Source organism: Syngnathus leptorhynchus, chromosome 10 (genome assembly GCF_054491065.1).
Source record: "Syngnathus leptorhynchus isolate UIUO chromosome 10, UIUO_Slep, whole genome shotgun sequence".
Taxonomy (NCBI): Eukaryota; Metazoa; Chordata; class Actinopteri; order Syngnathiformes; family Syngnathidae; genus Syngnathus; species Syngnathus leptorhynchus.
The window spans coordinates 7,061,101-7,083,559 of NC_141204.1; the positions used below are offsets into that span (position 1 = coordinate 7,061,101).

The 22,459-nt window shown below is 39.6% G+C and overlaps 2 protein-coding genes across 4 annotated transcripts; both read right to left on the reverse strand.

The window, feature by feature from the left end:
* Positions 1–1,263: 1,263 nt before the first annotated feature.
* Positions 1,264–4,763, reverse strand: LOC147050162 (uncharacterized). Its single transcript, XM_085922583.1, has 8 exons — positions 4,758–4,763; positions 4,225–4,419; positions 3,790–4,020; positions 3,507–3,596; positions 3,242–3,319; positions 2,689–2,964; positions 2,468–2,560; positions 1,264–1,416 (listed from the first exon to the last, which is right to left on the reverse strand). Exons 1-8 carry the CDS (start codon positions 4,761–4,763, stop codon positions 1,264–1,266), a joined length of 1,122 nt encoding a protein of 373 aa, XP_085778709.1.
* Positions 4,764–5,691: 928 nt separating this feature from the next.
* On the reverse strand, positions 5,692–21,386 carry LOC147050163 (leucine-rich repeat-containing protein 1-like). Of its 3 annotated transcripts, none has more exons than XM_085922382.1 (15): positions 21,065–21,386; positions 20,771–20,946; positions 14,417–14,534; positions 14,240–14,318; positions 13,827–13,916; positions 12,111–12,167; positions 11,949–12,012; positions 11,401–11,475; positions 10,913–11,057; positions 10,729–10,847; positions 10,340–10,423; positions 9,385–9,500; positions 9,059–9,231; positions 7,851–7,990; positions 5,692–6,868 (listed from the first exon to the last, which is right to left on the reverse strand). In XM_085922382.1, exons 2-15 carry the CDS (start codon positions 20,927–20,929, stop codon positions 6,710–6,712), a joined length of 1,578 nt encoding a protein of 525 aa, XP_085778508.1. In that variant the 5' UTR covers positions 20,930–20,946; positions 21,065–21,386; the 3' UTR covers positions 5,692–6,709. The 3 variants fall into 3 exon arrangements, with proteins under 3 accessions (XP_085778508.1, XP_085778507.1, XP_085778506.1); XM_085922381.1 differs by having other exon boundaries at positions 21,047–21,386; XM_085922380.1 differs by having other exon boundaries at positions 20,771–21,384.
* Between the last annotated feature and the right edge of the window lie 1,073 nt (positions 21,387–22,459).

Sequence of the window (22,459 nt, forward strand, 5' to 3'; positions counted from 1 at the left end):
ACTATTTTGTATAAACACTCCAAGCCACTATTGTATATGACAAAATACTCTATATAATACAAAAGCAAAAAAAGAAAATGTGAGAAGGGATTTGGGTTTCCTTGAGAGAATCCAATTCAAAAGGGCTCTTGCACCTCTTGTGACACTCGGAAGTCATGCTGAAAGTCATTGAGAGATTTGTAATCCTTTTTATTAACTGCTCCGCGTGTTGCAAAATAAGTGTACATGTAGATGTGTGTGCAAATGGGCACAGCTCAATGGATTTTCTTATTGATTTTTTTTAACTTGAATGCACTCAGGGTCTAATGTGCTTCGCAGAGAGCCTGGTAAAGTAAAAGACGTGCCAACAAGATGGTGTCTGTTGACTATGTGGAGTATGAGCACTTTAATTTCCACTGCATTGAGACTTTTTTTTATAATATGGGCAATATTTTGTGTCAGTGATTTTATCTGCCTTGTCACTCAAACCCCCGCCTTGTTCTCCATCTGCTATCAGTTCCCAGTTGCCTCCTTTTGTTCTACCCACCAATGTCTCCTCTTTAGTCTCAGTGCTTTTAGTTTCCTACTTTCTATTCTGTCTTCTACCTCATCGAGGTTTGCTTTTGTTTTTGCCTGCACGGAACTATACTTAGACTCCTGACTACTTGGCGCTGCAGTCTACCAATTCCCGCACTATCCACCAAAAGTAATAAGGTGCTAGGCCATGGCTCCACTTGGGACAAAAGTGAGCCTAAGTGAAAACAGCCTACAGCAGTGTAGAGAGGTGATTGGTTCTGAATTAAGTGGACACCTTTTAGACCCCGAGTAGGGGATATTGGACACACAGAGCAGTTGTTTACTGCAGATAACGTTTAAAAAATTGGTCTATTTAGTATCTATCCTTGCAAAATTGGTCCATTTAATATCTAGCCTTGCAAAATGTTTTACTCACAAACAGAGTTGGGCAAATGTAATATTTTTCCATATAGTTTGTTACTTGCATTTTAACGTCATAGGTTTCTTTACAATATTGGCGTCTTTGTAGAGTAGTTTGTTATTTTAAAATTTGTAATCACAGCTGGAAAGTTGACATCAACTGTATAATATGGGGAAAAATAATGTTCAATGTTTCGACTTTATGGTGGGAGATCAAGTATTTTAATTTAATGACTAGTATCAACAATAGAAATAAAAAATAATAATAATACAATTGGAGCAAAATAATAATACAGTTGGAGCAAACATTTTCTAGTGTCCTCTCTGTGGTTTAAAGTCTCTGTGCACTCAAGGCGGATAAAATACACTGTCAAAACATTGCAAAGGGACACTATTCTCAGGAATGCCTGCGTCATGCTGCTCCTCTTTGCTGAGAGCTTGTGGCAAGAGGTCCACGTCTTCATCAGATGTGGAGGGATGAGTGAGAATGATCCGCGGAATCTGACAAAGAATTGACAGGTACCAAATTTAGGATGGAAATATTTTCACGAACAAATGATGCAAATTTAGTCAATCTGTTTCATATTTTAATGCCACCCTCATAAAACTTATTTGCAGTTTACTATCTTGCCTGCTGCTTGTTGATGGCTACAAAGAACATCTGGTAGAGGTAAAACTAAAGGACATTGACCCTTATATAAATTAGGGATGTAAACTGTATGTGAGCCTGCATATTTACTTTTGACTCTATGTGGTGGATTAGAGAAATTCAAATTCATTCTAACTCTATTATTATTATTATCATTATTATTATTTCTAAAGATGGACATTGTGTAATGGTTCCACCTCAGGAAAAAAAAGAAAAGGCACAATTTGAAGATGAAAAGTTGCTCAAATCTACAGACAATCAACTCTCCATAAAACTTGAAGAATTGTTGAAGAGTTCCGAATCCAAACAAAGTGTCCAGTCTTTCCCCATGCTACTTTCATTCTTTTGTTATTCATTCTTGATCATCTTTGTGTGCATCTTTGCACAAGGACATCAGTAAGACAAATATGAAAAAAGTAATGACAATGATGATTTATGGAAAGGGAAAGCAAAAGTAGCACTTGTCAAAATTTTCCCTCAAACTGCAGTTTTTCTTGTCCAACGTCTTGTGGCATTTACATGACAATATACAATTCTAAACTTCAAGAGGACATGTAATGGGAAATTGACTTTTAAATTGCTTGTACGGCATAAAAATAAGTGGAGTGACTGGCCACCAAGTGTGAAATTATCAATTACCACCAAGATTATTTAAGTGAACGACCTATGTATGTCAATCCATTGTGTTTGAATGTGTGTGTGTGTGTGTGTGTGTGTGTGTGTGTGTGTGTGTGTGTGTGTGTTCGTGCATGCGTGCGTGCGTGCGTGCATACAAACACACCAGACTGTCCAGAGAAAACTCACACACTCGCACACACTCATTCTATATACATGACATGTTACCTAAATATCTGGGAAGTGTTTAAAATGGTGATGAAAATGGCAATTTAAGAAAATTCTTACTTTCATTGTGTTTTTGTCTGAATGCAAATCATTTCCTTCAGTCAAGGCCTCTGCTTCCAACTGACACCTCCTCAAGTCACCCTTGAAATCACTCTGAAAGAAACAGGAAGAAAAATGGATGAGAAATTGGTTATGAGGTTGTTATTGAGGGTATCATATCAATGAGACAGTCTAAGAAATACTAATGGGATAGAAATGCATTCAGTTGTTTCACAACCCACAATGCCATTGCCGTTGCACACCGCCACATCCATTTTCTTGGGCAAACAATCCTCCCTGTCTTCAGGCTTCTGCAACGTGCTCCTGTGGCCTTTGGCGTCGTCGTGGCTGCACGGCCTCCGTCTCGCAGCATCCTCAGCATCACAGGTGTTATTTGTCACCTGCCGTCTCACTTGCAATCCTTCCCGTAGCACTTTCATGTTAATGCAGCTCCCGGCATTCCTCAGGGCTCGCACAGCCTCCAAGTGGGTGGCTCCCTGCATACTGAGGTTGTTGACCTGAAGGGTGACATGAGATGTCAAACGTCAGTGAAGTCATTTCACTTATTTATTGACTTGGTCATCGATGGAGGCTGCAGCAGTTGAATGACAATTGTCTGTACTTTAGTGACCCCTATTGTGCAAAAGGGGGAACTAAATTAGCATTTGTCCAGAGGCACATGGAAATGTTGCAGAAAGTAATTAACACAGATTAAAAAAAAAATGATTATAATTTAATATAAGTTTGATAAAAGTAGCAATAACAAAGAGGAGCTGGCAAGAATAATAACAATACCTTGAGTAATCTGTCTCCAACATGTACTCCTGCTTTTTCTGAAGGCCCCCCTTTTGTGACTCTAGAAATAAAAATACCCTGAAAGGCAATAATCACACTTGAGTGACATCTGAGATCAGTCTTTACCAGTAACCTTCCAGAAAATTGATTTGTTCAAGGTAAACATGAGTCAGACTCATACTGAGGTGGGGGCTGGTGGTGGTGGTGGGGGTTGAAAACCAAATATGTTGCAGGAAATTAAAAGACTTCATTGTTGTTTGCTTACCTCGTCATGGTCTTTGTAAGGCAAGGAACCTTTGCCACCAGCGATGCTTATACCTAGCCCGTCCCTCTGACCAGATACTTTGATCTGTAACTAATCAGACAGCCATATAAATGATAATCATAGAAAGAAAGAAAAAAGTATATATACATATAATCTTGATAGTCACTTTCAAGCAGTAAAGCAGGGCAAATTAACCCGATGGAAACTAGAAGCAGCCTTTTTCCTCCATCAATTTTCTTCCCTGTGATAAACTATATCAGACTGTGAGCAAAAGTGTAGGTACCCCTAATGGAATTTGCGAGTTGAGCAAATCATGAGGATGTTTCTGCAAAGCAGGCTTCAGATGCCTGCTGATGGAGGGGAGCTTTGAACTGTGGGCAGGGTCTCCATGGAGACGGCATAAGCCATTACGAGGTCCTTGCGGCTGAAATTTCCGTCCGTCTTGAGTGCCACTTCTCTGGTGGCGAAATCGATGTGGGAAGCTATCGCTCGATGTCAGCTGCCTAGCGGTATCCTGCTGATAAGGAATGACAAGACTTGTGACAATAAATGCATTTTGTGGTGACAGCAAAGCAATGAGTGATCTCAAAAGTGTGTGTGCAAGTGTGGGATCACATACAGAATAGAAAAAAATATAGAGTGGAGGAAGACGGTTATTACCTGCAGAGGTCTCCAACATTTTATAATGTGTGCAAACCCGTTGTTAAAATAAACACACCTTAGCTGTTTTCTTTGAACGGCGACCACACACACCATCATTGCCCGGTAGAAAGTGGACGCCCCCGTGCAGACATGCTTTTGCTACTTTGTCAATGGTTGGAAGGGCCCAGTTTTGGCAGGTGGTCCCGATGGACTGGCCCGCCGTTTGATGGGTTGTACTCTCCTGGGGTGGATTGGAAGATGCCACCTGCTGCTAAAATGTGATAATGATGTCAGATGGTTAATTTAAAACGTTTAAGTGATTCTCATGCTCATTTTGCAGATGGTGATGAGGAGTCAATGAAGGACACTTGATCCATGCTGATTGCTCCTTGCAAGAACCCTGCTGACAAGTGACAGTTAAACCACATTGACAACACTCAATTGATGTTTTACTTTGATTGATGCCATCAGAAGGTCAAGGTTTCTCACTCTCTTTCATATTATCCAAATAGCTTTGGGGTGCATGTTCGTGACCCCTGGATTAAGATGTTGGTTTAAGGTTAAAGTTGGGTTGGGGTTAAATTGGAAGTGATTTAGCGCAGGCAGTACCATCATAGTGCTAGTGGGCATCAGGTACAGTCCCAGCGGACCATACGTATAAGTGGGACTTTTTTTTCTAAAAAATAACACACCCGAGATGGGGCATGAGGATTTCCAATAAATATTAATAAATAATAAATATTGCATATTCATAATTATCTTTTATCTACCTTGTACAGCTGGATATTTAAAAAGGCCCAGGTTTAGTTTAGTTTTTTTAAGAGGTTAAAGTTAGTTAGAATGAGAGCTAGCAAGAAAAGAAATAGAAGCCCTTAAAGAATCAACTTGATCTGGCTACGATTCGCAGTTAGAGCACCCAAATATGTTACTTGACTCGACCTGCACACTTGCACACAAAGGCACCCCACTGTTGGACTGGTCCAATCACTTTTGAGTCCCTCTAATCAAGCAGTTACATTAATATAAACAGGGTGTAAAAAAGTCCTGTCATTAAAATCAGATGTCGAATAAAAATACAACTGAACATATTTGCATCCTGAATATGATGAAGGAATAAAACTGATTTGTATAAACAGAGTAAAGACGTTCATTGTCTATTTAAGTCAAAACATGCAAGTGTTGGAACATGCAGGGTGGACAAGCGGAGCATTCCAAAAGCATGAGCAAGCAAAAAACAGGCAGGAAATAATCAAGACACTATTCTTTATTGATGCACAGGGTGTCCCTGAAAATTTGACATCATTTTAAAATAATTGCTTTTAAAATAATGTAATATTTGGGAGGGGTGGGACACACACCCTTCACTTCTTTTCAATTATATTAGATTGTGTAACTTTTTAAATGAAATATATATTAATCTTAAAGTATTGCATGATGAAAGTCAAAGTAATTAGAAACACAACATTTAGTGTTGCACTTATTTTATTGATCAGTGGTTAAAAGTCCTTCAGATCTCAAGGTTGAAAAATCTCTAAGATCTGAATTTGTGCAGTTTGATCAGGAAATAATTAAAAACAAATAAAACAACTCTTTATGAACCTGGTCCACAAATCATACACTATGTGTCTTATAAAAAAAAAAAGAGAGAGATTGAGAGAGGTTGTGCATTACGCTGGAATTTCTCTAACTGCATTTCTAAAGGATGTCATTTTTGTTTTGTTCTGGTGCGAACATCAGACCTATCAACCCTTCACTGTTTATTCTGAATAATAGTCTTGAAAAAAAAAGAACAGCTGAATTTTGGCAGCTATTTGGAGAAACATTACAAAGCAGTGAATTGCATTTTGTCGTTGTTGAACTGAAGTGCAGTCATTTAAACAGATGCTCAAAAAAAGGCTTCAAGGCAGTCGTACTTAATGACATCTAAATGGACTGAATAAGACATGAGTGAATGAGATTTTGTTTGTTTCCTTTTGATTTTTAAAGAACAAAAAAGTACCAAGTTCAAGAAGGAAAGAAAGAAATTAAAAAACAAAAAATAAATTTGCTATACATATCTATTTACATCGGAGCTGCCACGAAAAGTATAAAAGTATTCACATGAGACTATACAACAATCTGTAATCAGTAGATCCAAAACCTGTTTTTATATATGCCCAGAATGGAAAAAAAATAATCACCCAGTGTTTAAAAAATAAAAATAGATATAGAACAAATACATAACACATTTAAAACGCTTTGACTGTATTATAGAGATTTAAAATAATAGTGCAACTACCTAGTGTCTTTTTTTTTTTCATTTAGAAGGCATTTAAAAACATATTCATATTAGCATTATTGCTGTGGATGTGAATTAGAAACAGGAAGGCACAGCAGCCCTGAGGGAGCACCAAGCTTTACGGGCGTTCCAGGGTTCAATCACAGGATGGGAAGGCCACAGCAGGGTTTGTCAGTTTAAAGGAAAGATGGGGGGGGGGGGGAGAAAAAAAAGTTGCTGGATTGTGCGGGGCAAATTGGTAAGACACATCAGGGAGGTAAAAACACAAATCAAAAAGTATAGGTCACACAGACGTGGTCAGATTGTCTGCCGCGTTATTGACCTCGTTCTTGTTGGAGTCCAGGCCTTTGGCGGCGTTCAGGTCATTGCGGAGGTTCTCTGCTGCTTTCTTCATTGTTTTCAGCTCGCCCGGGTGGGGAGTGGCGCGGCGCAGTAGCGTTCCCTGGGAGTACCACGCAAACTTGTGTTAATGGTGCATGTGCAGCGCTTGTGGCCGACATAAGTGCTGCTGACGCTGCCACAGAGACCAGCGTAAAAGCCAGTTTGCCTCTAACCACTTTCATCTGCATATACTGTAGCACAATCGAATATGAATAACTGGTTTGTTTTTAAAAAATAATAATAATAATAATAATAGTGAAATGATGGATTACTGGCTTATGTTTGTGTTGACTCTTGAGGATATTATTGCTTTTTACAGCTAAATCTTCTCCCTGAGCAACAAGTAGAGATGATAAACAGTATTTAATGTCATAAGAGAAGACAATCTGGAGTATGTTTGTGTGACAGTAGTTGTGGAAACAGGAATTCATTTTAGAAACAAATAAGAAAAAGATTGTCTCCCGTTTCAGTTGAACTCTCTCTTATATATATTTATAGTGCAACTCTATTAAAGCTGACATGTTTTGACATCTGGTGTATCCGTTGTTTTTTTATTAGTAAGACATTATCATGACTAAAGCTTCATATACAAGAATATATTTTATGAACAATATGACCATAATAAAGGTGTATTATTATAAAAATGTAATCTTAATGCAGATACATTTCAAAGTTTGAAATATTGATTTAATGTCATTTTTTTTCTGACCCGGAAGATTTACTGAACTCTTGAAGTGATGAACTTCCTTTTAAGTGACGTTTAAACTTCTTGTCCTTGTGATATTACGACTTTATTCTCTTAATTTTACTTTTTTGCCCTAATCCTCTTTTAAAGCCTTTTATTCTTGCTTGTATTACATTTTTAATCAGTGAATAGAGCTGTCTATTGCAACCATGTTGAAGGACAGCGCACTGAAGGACTCATTTGCATATAAACAGAGAGTAGTTGGCTGTGTCAAACAGATTGATGTGATATCCTGTAAATGGGTTTTTGTTGGCCCATGCTGGCAACAGTGTCATAGCCTTGCGTTCAAGGCGCTCACCTTTTCATCGTCTTCCTCCTCATCATCATTCAGGAAGTGAATGGCGCTGATCCTGTTCATGGCTTTGTTGTCCCACGTGTCATCTGCCATGTCGTTCACCAGGCTCTCCAGAGCTCCGAAGCGGGCGAGATTATCAGAGCCTGCGGTTGGTTATTGACGAGAAACACCACCATTTATTTCATGCTGACATTGAGACCGAAGCGAGTGGGCCAATAATGGAGTACTTTCTACTCGATACACATTGGTTGAGTTTTTGCAAATTCATGAAACAAAAGCTCTCATTATTCATGAGACAGTGGTCAAAATGCCAGATCACAGTTTCAAATCCCATTTTAGTCGCGGACGTACAATAATACAACCCACCCCGTTTCAGGAGAAAACAATTCATTAAAAACTCAACCCGAGGATGTATAATAACACGTTAAACTGCTTATCCAACGGCAAAAGAGCCAGCAGTGAGGCGTGTCTTCATACAGAGAAGGCGAGCTTATAATGGAAGTAAGCCAGTGGCTGGCTGTAAGCCTCTTTAGCTGTCCAATCTACCGCATTTCTGAGTAACATCTCAGAGGAAAGCCTCAAGGGGCAGCCCGGGTGATCTCCTTCAGGCACTGTGATCCTATACAGGCTATACTCATAATCAACAGATTTTCCCGAGAAGGATCAGAACAGAAGAGCAAGAAGTGGGCATCTAATACATTTGCGATCATGGAGGATGAGAGGAGGATGAGGAAGATCACTCTAATGTCACTGGGGAGGGAAGTTTACTTGTCAGGAGTTGGCAAACAATGGGAAAAATTGAGTTATAAGAAGCAACTTTTCTTATAATAGTCGTGGCAATATAAAAGTAAAATGAAAATGTGTATATACTAATAATATCCTATTGAAAATTTGTATTCTTTGTTTCAACAATATTTTAATATAATGAATCAAATGTGTTCCATATTTTAAATGATACAATAAACTTGCATATTTTCCTTGACAGTCACGCCATGTTTGTGTTTGAACAAAATAACAGCGGCGCTTCAAGATGTCATTAACCAATAAGAACACCAGGGGTCACACTATATCCTTTGCAGCTAATCTGAAGGATGAGCAAGGGTCATTCACAGACTAACTAATTGTCCAGTTCAGTCATGTTTAGTTCAAACTTTTGGTCTGCGGCTAGCCGTGAACCTATCCGACAAATTTAGCAATAAATCAGCACGTACCTTTGTTATCAGACTCAAAGGGCTGTTGGGGCAGCAGCACGCAGGTGAGAATCATCTCGCCCGAATCGGGGTCCTTGTCAGTCTGAAAGGTGAGGAGTGGCTGTGACTGGTTTTCTGACAGCCATAAAGCCTTCAGGCGAAGTGTGGTCAAAGACAAGGGTAAGTGGGCAAGCCTGGTGGAGACACACAGCACAACGCGGCAAAGCGTACTCTATCAGTCCTATTTGTGATTTACCATAACAATTAGTAATGACCAAAAATTGTGAGCAACATCTGAAATGAAAGATTAATCCTCCTTCACTACTTTACTGGTGAAAGGAACAGACCTATTCCCAGAAACATCGAGCACGTGCAGCTCAGTTGCTTGCGACAGCTCCGACGGTATCCTCGTCAGTCGATTCTCCCGCACACAGAAGACATTCAGGCCACTGCAGCCTCCGATCTGGGGAACAAAAACAATAGGATTGAATGCAACCAGCAGCCTGGGAACCAAATCAACAAAGTGTAACAGCGCGTAAAAGCGCCAGATTGTATCTGTTTGTAGACTAAGAATAATGGAATGGAAAAGCTGCTTTTTAATCCCACGAAGAAACACGGGTGAAAATCTGTTGGGAGGCCACTGGAACACTTTGTTCCAGAAATATCAATGGCACTCTAGTCCAGTTAAAAGTCGATGTAATGTTGCAGTGCGACCTAAAATTAGGAACAATTAGGCTCCCACTTGATGAGCCATCTAATCTGACAAGTAATCTATTAATCTGCTCAAACGCGGGTGCAATGTGTTAAAAGGTTAAATGCGAGTAAAATGCTTCAACAGTGTAGATTAGTGTCAAAAGGTAAATATTCTGGCAAAGACCTCACAGTGCCAAATTCTATCGCTCAGTTGAGAGCTTGTGGGAGAAAAATGGAACGTCAAGGAGATCTATACATGTGGACCGTGGATTGGTCAAGTAGCTCGGCTAAGTACAACATCAACGCCGTGCGCCGTGGTTACAATGTGAGCGTTGATGTCATGTAACTGCCTCTTTGACAAAACAATGACAGTGACATCATTGTAGAGGCCAAGTGTTCCATTATGTTTCTCCAAGCTCCGCATCATTAAGACACAAGACCATTGTATGGCATCCAGAGGAGCCCCTGACTTAGTTTTGCATCAGAGTAGCCTCCACTTAAACAGACATTGCTAGAAGAAAAACCATCACGTGCAGATGCAATCGAGACTTTTACATAGTGCTCAATGAGTTAGTTAGATGCATTGGTGGTTTATATTTGAAGACAAACCTCTTTGGGCAATGACGTGAGCAGGTTTCGGTCACAGTTGAAGTTGGAAAGCCGCTTCAATTTTCCTATGCTTCTTGGTAAAATCTATAGGAGCAGCAGACAATTCAATGACACATGTTTATAATCCAACCACCTTCTGGGTACAGCATCTTCCAGCACACACCTTTTTCTTTTTTTAAATGAGTAAATCAATTGCATTAATGCCTGACAGTTTATAGAAAGATAACCTTTCGCTCTACTTATTCAGCGACAAAAGAGACAAACATTCGAAAATAGCCATGCAAGATAGACATTTCTGCCTTTCGCTGAAAGCAATTCTTTTTAAAAGCTCCAAGTACAGTGTTTTCATTCCACTTCATTAAATACAGTAGTGAGAGTTCCAAACAAACCTGTATCTGATTCTCTGTGAGCACAAGTTCAGTAAGACTTTCACAGTCACCAATACTCTCTGGCAGGTACGACAGTCTATTCTGATCGGCTTTCAGAATGGACAACTTGCGTAATTTTCCTGTGGGAAAAGAGCAAATGTAAGTCTTACAATATAGGGAACATTTAAACTTTGAGGAACATTACCAATGCTTTCTGGTAGCGCGTCAATGAGATTTTGGGACACCAGCAAGTCCGTGAGTGCCAACAGGCTTCCCAGTTCCAACGGAAGTCGCTCCAGTTTGTTTTCAGACACATCCAAACACAAGAGGCTCTTCATGTTCCCCATTTCCTGAGGTTTCATTTAAAAAAAAATAATAGACACATTTAAGATTCAAAGTGGCTCTCCCAACAACTCATAGCATTCATTTACATAAATCTATTTTGAATGTATCAGGTAAAGTGGACCCACGGAAATTAAACACAATCCATTTAAAGAAGACTTTGACTTGACAAATTGTACCCTTAATAAATGAATAAAATACAATAAATGATGTTTAAAGTATGCACTACTTTGGTAAAATGCAAATAAACACAGTTCATATGATTGTTTAGCATTTTTAAATGTGTGAATGGATAAGAGACAAAGAGGTAAAAATGTCAAGAACCGGACATAAACTGCATGATGATCTTACCGCAGGTATTTCGGCCAACTGGTTTCCGTCTAGCCACAAATCCTTTAAACTGACAAGACAGCCTATTGTGTCTGGCTGTGTGGGGGGAAAGAATGTCACAATGGAATGAGCGAGAAAAAGAATACACTCAAAACAAAACACAATTGAATACAATTATTTTATGATCATCCGATTGTAATGTGGATTTGATTCATTCCTCAAAAATATGTAAACAATATTTCTAATCTTGCATTTTGGACAACGTAAGGAGTTGTCTGTGGATTGTAGCACACGGACAAAATTATAACACAACAGCCACGTCACTGCAGCCGGCTTTTGGCTCTTGTGCCAGTAAATCGCACTCACACGATTTTGAGCGCTCACATAAGATTACACCCTCAAACCAAAGCTGGAAGCAGATGGTCCCCCTCCCATCTGCGTGATAAGACAAGGGGGGAAGCTGTTCTTGAGGAATTCTAATCTACTCTGGTGTGATGACAGCAAGGAAATGGAGAAAAGTTTCGTGTCAGGGAAAACAGCTTTCCCAAAATCCACAAAAAAAAACTTACCAAACTATATAATTCATTATTTCCTAAGTCGAGTTCTTCCAATCTGTGGAGCAAGGAGAGTGAACTGTGGATACAAAGAAAAACAGTCCACAGTGAACAGGTTGAAGTCTTTGGGGGGAAAAAACACCGCAACAAAGGCAAGCAAATGGTTAGAATACTCACTCCGGGAGGAATGTCAAGAGATTTTCTCTGAGTTCTAGTGATACCAAATTGGACAGGCTGCAATGACAAGGCAATGTTTGAGTAACACTTTTAAATGGACATAAACACTCAAGAGTGCTTTTAAAACAAAGAGAGGGGACGACCCGCAAACACCCATAAAAGACCTCTTTGCCATCTTGATGTAAGGAACAGGAAACATTACAGAGGCCGGTCCCATCTTATCGCAAACGGCAGCAGCCTAAACAACCCAATGGCTTGAACAAAAATGTCTCATGGGCCATCAAAAGAGCGAAGTACAGTACAGTGTTTATCTTTGAGTGATGTTTATGTACGTCTTGTACCTGATTAATGGACACTTTTATGAAGGCGAGCTTTCACTCGCACCAGACAAAGTTCATCTTGGTGCTGCCTTCCAGAGATTGCATGGAAGTGTTTGGAAAGTACTTTTATGAGAGTAGAATAGTTCCTTGAGTGACCACATGGAAAATTCTCTACGTCATTCAAGTGTTTTTCAAAACGGCCTGCTTTTACAAGCAAATTCTGTGGCTAACAATCAGCTTATCCTTTTAGTCAAGACTTTAGACACCCTTCACGGGACTAAAAGTCTGTAATAAGTCCATCTGAAACGGAAATCTATGTTAATTAAGTGGGTGAGACTTGTTTTGCGCAGACAAAGTGATTGCGTTTTAAGCCGTCAATAATTCAAGCAAAGTCTTCATGTCTGAGTCGGAGACATTTTTCATCAGACGAAACTCCTCTGATGCCATCCAACCCATAGAACATCCATTTATCCTCTTCGGATGTTGTAATCTTCCCTTACTGTTTTCTTTAGCCTGGCGTCTTGGAGATGAGCAGTACTCCACTCCGAGTATTACGCAAGCGCCGAGATATGGGACATATGGGCGCATAAGCTGTACCAGAGGAACAAGGTGCAGGGGGGATCATTTGACCCCCATGTGCTATATTTCACGGCTGTAATCCTTGCAGACTGCACAAGCGCATGTTCAAGATGAGTCATTGGATGAAAAAGGAATGGCTAATTTTACCCTAAAAATGATTTCAATATTTAATTCATCACAAGCTGATTATACCATGTACATTAATCATTATACATCTCAACCTACAGTGTAATCAAGTCAATTAAATATGAAGTAGTAATTGAGTATCTATCTTTGCAGAGTTAAATAATTTTATTTATCTTAGATCATATCATGGTAGTTGGATCAAATGCTACAGAGTGGAAGTTTACAATATTAACAACATACATCATACACTCTAATACTAAAGGCCACTGAGGTCATCTATCCAATTTCTATGTATTACATTTTTTATATTCTTTCTTTTAAAATTCACAGACAAATAATACACATAGCACTGCATAGTATTAAGCAGGATGTCTCTATATTGCATCTGAACTCCAGCTTGACCTCAGCAAGCATTAGAGATCAATTTGGTTTCCTTTTTCTCTTTGGCTCTTTGTTTTTTTGGACGCAATTTATTCCAATGGGATCAACTGCCATTATTATCAAGCTCGACTGAAGCATACTTGATGGGAGCTCAGTTCGGCTGGTTTCAGATGATGCTTTTCATTTGTGTTTTTATGCCTCATTTCAAAAGAACCAGCAGTAAGTGGAATCCATGAAAGAATATACAATTCATGTTGAGATGTATTGCCTTATGTCAAGGCAAATATAACGTGTTGGTGCTGTGACTTACTTTCCAATATTATCTGGTAGGACTTGCAATGAGATGTCATTAATGGAAAGGCATGTTAGATTCCGGAGCTCTGGAAAACTTTCAGGTAGCCTGACAAAACAAGGAATGATGCAAAAAAATATGAAATAGTTAGCATTATTCTGGTACATGTTCCAGTGATATCTCTTCTGAGGCAATACAACCTTTTAGCTCTGGTCTCCTAATGGACTGTTATTTACATATTTTCTCCCCCTCTAATTGTGTTACTTACAATTTCTTCCAAACCATTAGCACTTGTCAGGCGTTGTCGTTATTATCTTCATTACAGCACATCTAACAACAGTTACAATGCTCGCCGTGGTCACGCCTTGTTCCCCGACAATAACATAATGTGTTTTTCATTTCCCTTTTTCTGTAAATAACTGTCAAATTACCTCGTTAATGGATTCCCACTGAAATCTGCCACTTGGAGGGCTTTACATTGTGAAATGGTCTCTGGGATTTCCATAATATCTGCACAAAAGAGCAAAGGATGATGATATTGATGGTGCCTAAAGAAGCACTCAAAAAGATGAAAACTTTCAAGCAAGACAGCAAATTTACGTAATTACCATTTCGTGATACATCCAGCTCTACGAGTTGCATGAAGTTGGCTATTTCTGGAGGAATCCTTTGGATCTCATTGTCACTCAGGCTGAGTTTTCTTAGTTTCACCAGCTGGAAAAATGGCTGGAAAGGGGAAAAAAAATAATAATAATAAATGAACAAAATAAATAAATATTTCTTTGTCATGTCAAATTGTGTACATGGGCCACATTGAATACAAGTATAAATATGAGAAAGAAAGTTATTCTGAAAATAATTGAATTTTGAAAAATTTTTTAAAAATACAATCGGAATAATGGCATGACATGCTGGGAGAATTAAAACGTGCAGACTGGTACATTTTGACGGATGGAAAATTTTGACATCGGACAAAATGCAGTTCAAATGCCACAAAAAAAAAACACACCTTAATTCAAGCAAGGCTACATTTACATTATGTTTCCAATAGTCACGGTAGCTCCATTTTTAAATCAATCATCAATCTGAGTCCCCACCCATTAATTTCCAAAGCCAGCCAACACTGAAGCAACTGAACTGCCACCCAGTCCAGGGTGTTGTGTGTTTTGTGCGTTAAGATGACCTGGGTTGGACGACAGCTTCCCGTGTCCCTGAACAAGATAAGCACTGATGGATAAAGTGCCATGACGTCATCAGCAAGGTCGCTTTGTTGATTTGCAACAATGTTTACAACTGATGCCTTTAGTAAGACTAAAAAGCAGATTTATTACTGAGATGGTGAGGGAGGATTTGCAGATAGCTGGAGGTAGAACAGAGGACACAGGGTGATGGGAAAGGATTTTTTGATGTGGCAATCTCTGAGTAGGGTTAAATTGAAAGGGAAAGAAGTCTACAACTGCTATAAATGACCGGTGTAGCCAGTTTTCATGAAATTGAACGCAACCATTCAACTTTCTATCGTTCATGCAAACTCCTGCTAAGTTTCCATGTATCAATCCACCACTCATCTATTATGACTGGACCTGACAAACTCCAAACAAAAGTAAACCTCTGTGCTGTGCAATGTGTTTTTTTCTTTTCAACGCAAAACTGTACAGTATGCTCCAGGAAAAGAAATATACAGGACTGAAACTAATTAAGAGCTAGAATCAACTTGCACTGAGCGCAAGTCAACTGGCAGGCACATGATACATGCACATACTTGACACGGCCCACCAGAAGCAGCACTCATGCCTGTGTGACAAAGGAAACAGTTTGGTCTCGTTTTTATTGTGCTGACTCAAGCAGTGAGAAATTACATCATTAAAACCCCATATTTGTTATTATTTCTACCTAGCCCTTTGAGACTGCTTGTGATTTAGGGCTATACAAATAAACTTGACTTGACTTGACTTGACTTGACCTAGAAAGTTATATTTTTATCTTTTTTTCTCCCTTGTTGATGTGACTAAAAATGACAATTTCCCTGTATATAAATGAATACAATTCAAAAGGTCTATCATAACTCATATTTCCAAAATGATTAATGCTTAAAATATTGGAAAGAAGTCCCAAATGTTTTTACGTTTGACATCCAAGTGAACACTTTGTCTTTACAGACCTTTAATGGAGGGGCACCACCTTTGGGAAACAAGTGCTGACCCATCAAGAGATAGAAGACTGTGGAATTACTTTTGACTATCTACATGGAAATATATTGACATTTATTATATCACAAGTAGTTTGTTTCACGGGCGATGGTGATATCTAGTCTTACCTTTATCTTTCTACCCGGGAGATGAATGAAATATCTTTTGATGGGTGGCCTACTAAATGCAGATGACTGCAATCATCAGAAGAGCTTGCAAGACTAATCTCCTTGTCTCAGTTAAATCGCTATGACATTTTAAAATATTACAGCTGAACTGCAAAATGGCAGAAACGTCAACTATCAACGAATCAAATCTCTCTTCTCTTTAAACAAAGAAAGTAAAACACATGTGCAATAGATATGAAGAGTTAGGTCTGAATTCCATTTGGCTTCAGTAATGCAAAATTAACATCACACATTAAGATGATCCGTAGCCAAAGTTATCAGTTCCACCTGCACTTTTCTGGCTGGCTGTGGCAAATTTAGAAGCCGGTATAATAAAATTTAGAAGCCGGTATAATAATAAACAGGCGTACATTAAAATTCAGAGGGGGAAAAAAAAAACGCCGATACCTGCGGCTTTATTCAGACAAAAAAGATTCTTGCCGCACTTAAAAGATGTATTAGCACAGAAGTCTCCAATTGTTTTTATCATGCTGTGATGAACTTGTGACACTACAAATGAGCGAACAGATTAATAAGTACTTTTCAATAAAACACTTGACAGTAATGTATAGGCCAGACACAGAACACAATTTAATTGTGCGTTGTCCTAAAGTGTATGATGAAGAACATCAACAATACCAAAGTCTGGACTCCACCCTAAAACTGCTGCACATCTAAGTCAGTTACTAAAACAACCCATAATCCTTCATGGGTACAAGCAGACACGCCGAGTATTTGGACCTATAAAACAAACAAATCACATTTTATCCACCCAAAGCTGCAAATCTCAAATTGGCAATCCCATCAAGGACTTGTTCTTATATGCACTTTAACTGATTGAACATGTATTCTTTTCACAGCATTCATTTGTGTCAAACAACAATCCCAGGCAAACAATAGTCGACTGAGACTCTTGTCACCAAAACACGCATCTTAAAAAGAAAAGTTTCATAGCGGCGCTCTAATCAGTTTGACAGCGACGCTGACAAAAAAGTGCATGTTTGCAAGTTCAAACCAGTTATTCCTGTTGATCAATTGTCTCCACGCCCCTCGAATGGAAAAAAAAAAAAACAACTCACATGCAATACAAAAACCCCAACAGGGTGAGTCAAGAGTTGAAGTCAATGATTAAAATGTTAGTTTCACCTTCAGCACTGTCTGTTTGGATTTGAGCGAGAGAGACAAGCAGCAGATGGTTGCACAGAACATAAATAAGGTCAATGAACGTTCAGCATATGAGATAAATGGCTATTCAAGCCAATTAGACAGTGAAGTGGAGTGCAGCAAGGCAATTTGTATATTTCCTGGTAATCTGCCATCGTGGTTGTCCACGCTCGACTGACGAGAGCCCCGTAAGCCATACAGAGGGATACAACAACGCTTCATCGCCATACTGTATTGCAGCAACAACCTTTAACACACTCTCGTATCGTAAATAACCTTTAACACACTCTCGAGTGAATTCTGGGATCTCATAATATATTATGTACGTAGGACTATTACTCAGACATGTCTATTTAGTTTTGTTCTGTTGAAGTATTAATACAAAAACAAGGTTTGAAATTGTATTGGTTCAAGGGGAAGGGCCGACAAAGTGTTGAACACAAGTGCGAAGGCAAATAAAGATAATCTATTACTCAAGCAGATCACATAATAATAAACTGGCAAAATAATTAGTGGCGCAACTCTGTTTGTTCTAGTGGCTCCACGACATGACTTTATGTGCCTCTTCTAACATCACATGGCTGACCAAATGCTATGTTATGGTTCACTCTATAATCATGTAGGTATGAAGTTGGTCCAAAATAACATACCGAGTCTTTAGTCAGATGGATGCCAAGTGGCCAAACTTGCCCAGGAGGAATTCCCCTCTACTGTATTATGCAGATATATGCTCGCAATATGTACGCATGGAACTGCACAAGTGAGTTGCTTCACAAAAACGGATGAAACGAAAACAAATCACCCCTTCTCAATTTCAACAAAGCAAAGGGGACGTTTTAAATACTGGGCAAACCTCACGTTCTTCATTCTTTCTTAAAATACTTTAGGTAGTACTCATTCTTGAGCAGTTCCACGAAAGAGGTATTTGGGAGTTTCTCACTTTGGTATTTGTCTATACTAAATCAATGGCTTGGAAGGATTATTACAAGTGCCACCCCAAAATAAAACATTTTGAGGTCAGTGCGGCACTTAAGGTTATAAATGTGCTTGTAAATATTTTATCTGAGGAAAAGCATAAGTCCTTTGGGTGAAAAGTGAATGCCAAGCCATGTCCACTTATCCACCTCAGAGGCAAATTCCAGTCAGCAAGCAGTGAAGTGGATAGAGAGCTAATATGAGGGTTCATCCAGTTATATTTCTTGAGTTCACTCAGCAAGCATTGATGACATTAGTGACATGCCAACAAGCCTGATTAACCGCTTCCCTTTGTGGGCATGCTACTAAGAAACCCCATCATTACACTAAACATGCATAGAATACTGCCGAACTGGACTTGACACATCACATTGCTGAATTGTGACGTGAATGTATGAACAGCACACCTGCAAATAGCGTCCTCGCACGCAATAAAAGAAACGTGTACTTCACACTTAAACTGGCAATAAAGTTTATCTGTGTTCATGTGCTGCACCACGGGATTGTACTTTTCAGCTCAATGATTATTTACAAAGAAAACATGCTCACCTTTATTGGTATGATCAGACCGGCAACAGAAGTAACAATGCTGACAACTTTATAGACTTTTCTACATACAGTAAATAGATTTAAAAAAAAAAAAAATGAAGTAGGAAAAACATGTCAGTAGATGTCATCATTCTTATGTCAATAATTATAATTATGGCCTACAAGTGCTTTTCAGATAAATATAGTCTTGGAGAGGGGCGTAGATATAGTTGATTAAGTTTTCATTAGTTTGACCACAACTATGAGAAGTGAACTAACAGGATGTGCCACTCAGACCGTTACCATGACAACGCTTCTGGGTAGCATTATATTCCTCACTGCAAGACCGGCATCGATGCAGGACTTCATTCACATTCAGGTGAATTCTCCTAGCCAATTAAATAAGAAGGATCAGTTATAAGGCTCAGTAAAAAGTTAATTTTACTCGAATCAAGTGATTTTGTATGGACGCGAGAGGAATTGAAAATGAACCTGTGGGTTTAACGTACACGACTTAAGGTAGACGCAAAGAAGAATTTGCAAACTAGTATTGTCGCATTACTTGCAATAATCACAGTATGCTGTAATAAAATGTTTACTTTGGTGGAAGGGCAGTCATAGCTGCATAACGCCTTCTGACTTGAAGATACAACCCAGGCGATATTGGATTAATTGTTCACTGAATGACTGGAACTATAGAAAATGGATGGACTTTACAAATTCCTTGGAGACTTTTTCAAAGCCTAAATCATCGGCATACCCTAAACCCAACTATGTATATGGTATTATTTAACACCTACCACTAGAATGAGGCTGTAAAGAATATATTATGAAACAATTCCAAGTGGCCTTCATCCTGTTTCCACTTGTCAGGGTCAACAATACAGCAGAACTGGTTTGGCAGCCAAAAGTGACAGAAGTAATGGAAATGAGCAAAACGAAACTTATCGGACAGAAACCACTTCAGAATTTCAGATTGCATGTATAATAATGTTGAATAGGGGACTAATGTTGCAAATCCTGAAAGTAGCCAACTTAATCCAGAAGACCGGGTTGGAATGGGGGCAAATTTATGTTTTCCATCTTGGGGGCCTAATGTTAATCTTGCCTTCTATTTGGCCACTTGAGCCTCTGTTTTATCACACAAAGTTGTCAATCAGGGTCACGTGCAGTATTTGGCTTTCACACAGGGCACTGAAAGAGAGGTCATCTTGTTGAGTTCATCTTAAATTCAATGAATTTCCGACAGAAATTTTTCTCTGTTTCCTTGGAGGGGGGAAACAGCAAATAGATAGGATATCACAGTTTAATTACTTTGACCCACTTTATATGCCATCTCTTCCTGATTGTACCTCAAGCTAAAGGCCCACAGTATACTTCCTGGAGATGTTCTTGCCATGACTCATGACTGTGACATTTTCAGAGAAGAATTAACCAAATGTATTTTCAATAATAATAAGGCTATAAAATGACTGCACATTTGTTACATTTATGATCAATCAATGCTTACATGTGCAATACAGACGTGACAGGCCAAAATGACAGTTTATGCCCAAACCCAAGTTTTATTTTTAAAATTTGCACAAATAATTGAGTGTTACATTTAACGAGACAAACGTTAAAAAAGTCTGACTTCTGTCTGACAGCAGCACACTTTGCGTTTGAAGGCCACAAGAATGCATGTGGCCGACAGTTAACCCGTGGAGCGGCGTGTTGTGCAGGAAATTTCCACCTTCACGGGTTTGCCTGCCTTGCTGATCTTGCGTAATGATTGTCCCCGGGTCCCAGTGCATTCTCACGGGATGGATGGATCAGCTCAGCGGCCTGCTGATCCGTGTCACCTCTACTTACAACTTCAACACTGAACCGAAGCGGCCTTTTGTGCGTATGAGCGAGTGGGTGGGGAAAGGTGCACGGAAGCTACTCGTCGCTCGCTTACCTTGGGCAAGTCTCGAAGTTGGTTGGCGTCAAGTAGAAGTTCTTCCAAACTGCGTCCGTAGCGGTAAATCTCATCTGGCACAAAGAGCAGCGAGCAGTGGCGTCTATCGATCATCTCCACATGACGGTTGCACCGCCACAGGGGGATACAGTGAAACATCACGGGGGTTGGTGCGGCTGAATGTCGTACCCAGACGAGAAACAAACAGACCTGCTTAGGGGAATGCAACAGATTGCCGTGACGGGACAGTCCCGGGTTGAAAAAAAAAAAAAATACCGGCAAAACAATGCTAACAGGTGGTTCGCTGCAAAACTCCAGCTGTAAAGTCCAAGGTGGTGTTTGTTAAGTGGCGATCGACATGGGAATCACTCTCCGTCTGTCGTCAATTTGCTTAGTTTGAAGGCACCCGCCGATCACCGCTCCGCCACCGCCGTTGGGAAACACCGCCACTTTTACCGCATGGAAGCCGGGCTACATCTCCGTGGGGTGGGGGGAAAACAGAACCATTGCTGTGTCTTCACGTAGTTCCCGAAGTTAATTTCCTCTCGCGTTCCGATTCTGACCCGGAACACTCACTCCCTCATTCCAATCCTACGTCACCACTCCTGGCGGCTCCTCCCACTCTCCTCCCTCGGCCGCCATGTTGGGACGGTGCGGGCCGCGACTGGGGGCAAATCGCTGTGCATCTTGATAAATATGATACTGATAAATATAATATATATACGGAAGAGGATTAAGGCCAGTGAAGAATAAAAAAAGGGGGTGACCGGATTCTTTCTCTTTTTCCTCAGAATTCTGACTTTAAAGTGAGATTTCCCACTTTTAAGTCAGGATTCTGATTTTAAAATGGGAATTTATCACTGAAGATTAATATTATATATTATACTATAACACTATAAACAGTGTGTCTGGTTTTTGTCCAATGTTATTGTGATGTCCATATCATATCAAATAATATCACTATTATATACCACCATTATTGTAAGCATTGCAGCATGAAACCAGCTGGTGCTTGGATCACTGGGAACGGGTCCAATAGGCCAATGTAATTATCATTATGCATCATTGCCTGGACTCTTATCTCATTCAGGCAAATTAAGTAGCTCAATGTGACATCATGACCAAAGATGATGGGCCCTGCCTCATTAACCCAACAATAATTTGGTTCTGAGAAGTGATCTCAATAATAGGTGCCACATCAGCATCATTACATTAATGTAGACAACCCCTCCGGATATGAGGCAAGAGCCAGAGTACTGTTTTGACCATCTTGATTAATTGTGATCATGAATATGATGAATAAGCTCAAATAAAGTCATAACTAATTACGCTTCCCCAGCCCCCCAAAAAATTACCAGTTCACCACCGAGCAAATCTAGGGCTGTGGGGGCCCCGGGCAGTCGTCTGTTTCATTTTTTTTTTGGAAGTCTGCCGCACTAACATGCCCTTTTTACTTTTTAATACAGTGCATTCACTTTGTTCTCAGTCCTGGCCACGGGGAAGTAGTCCAGTGATTCAATGATAAATTAAGTGACTAGTTGTAAAAACCTGAGGCACTTTCAAATTAACTCTAACAAAAGAGCAGGATCCCCACATAATTACGATATAAATGAAACATCTGAGAGCATATCCGTTGGCTATGACAGGTATAGGTTGCGAAACCTTTATCACATTACCATCTCATCTCAC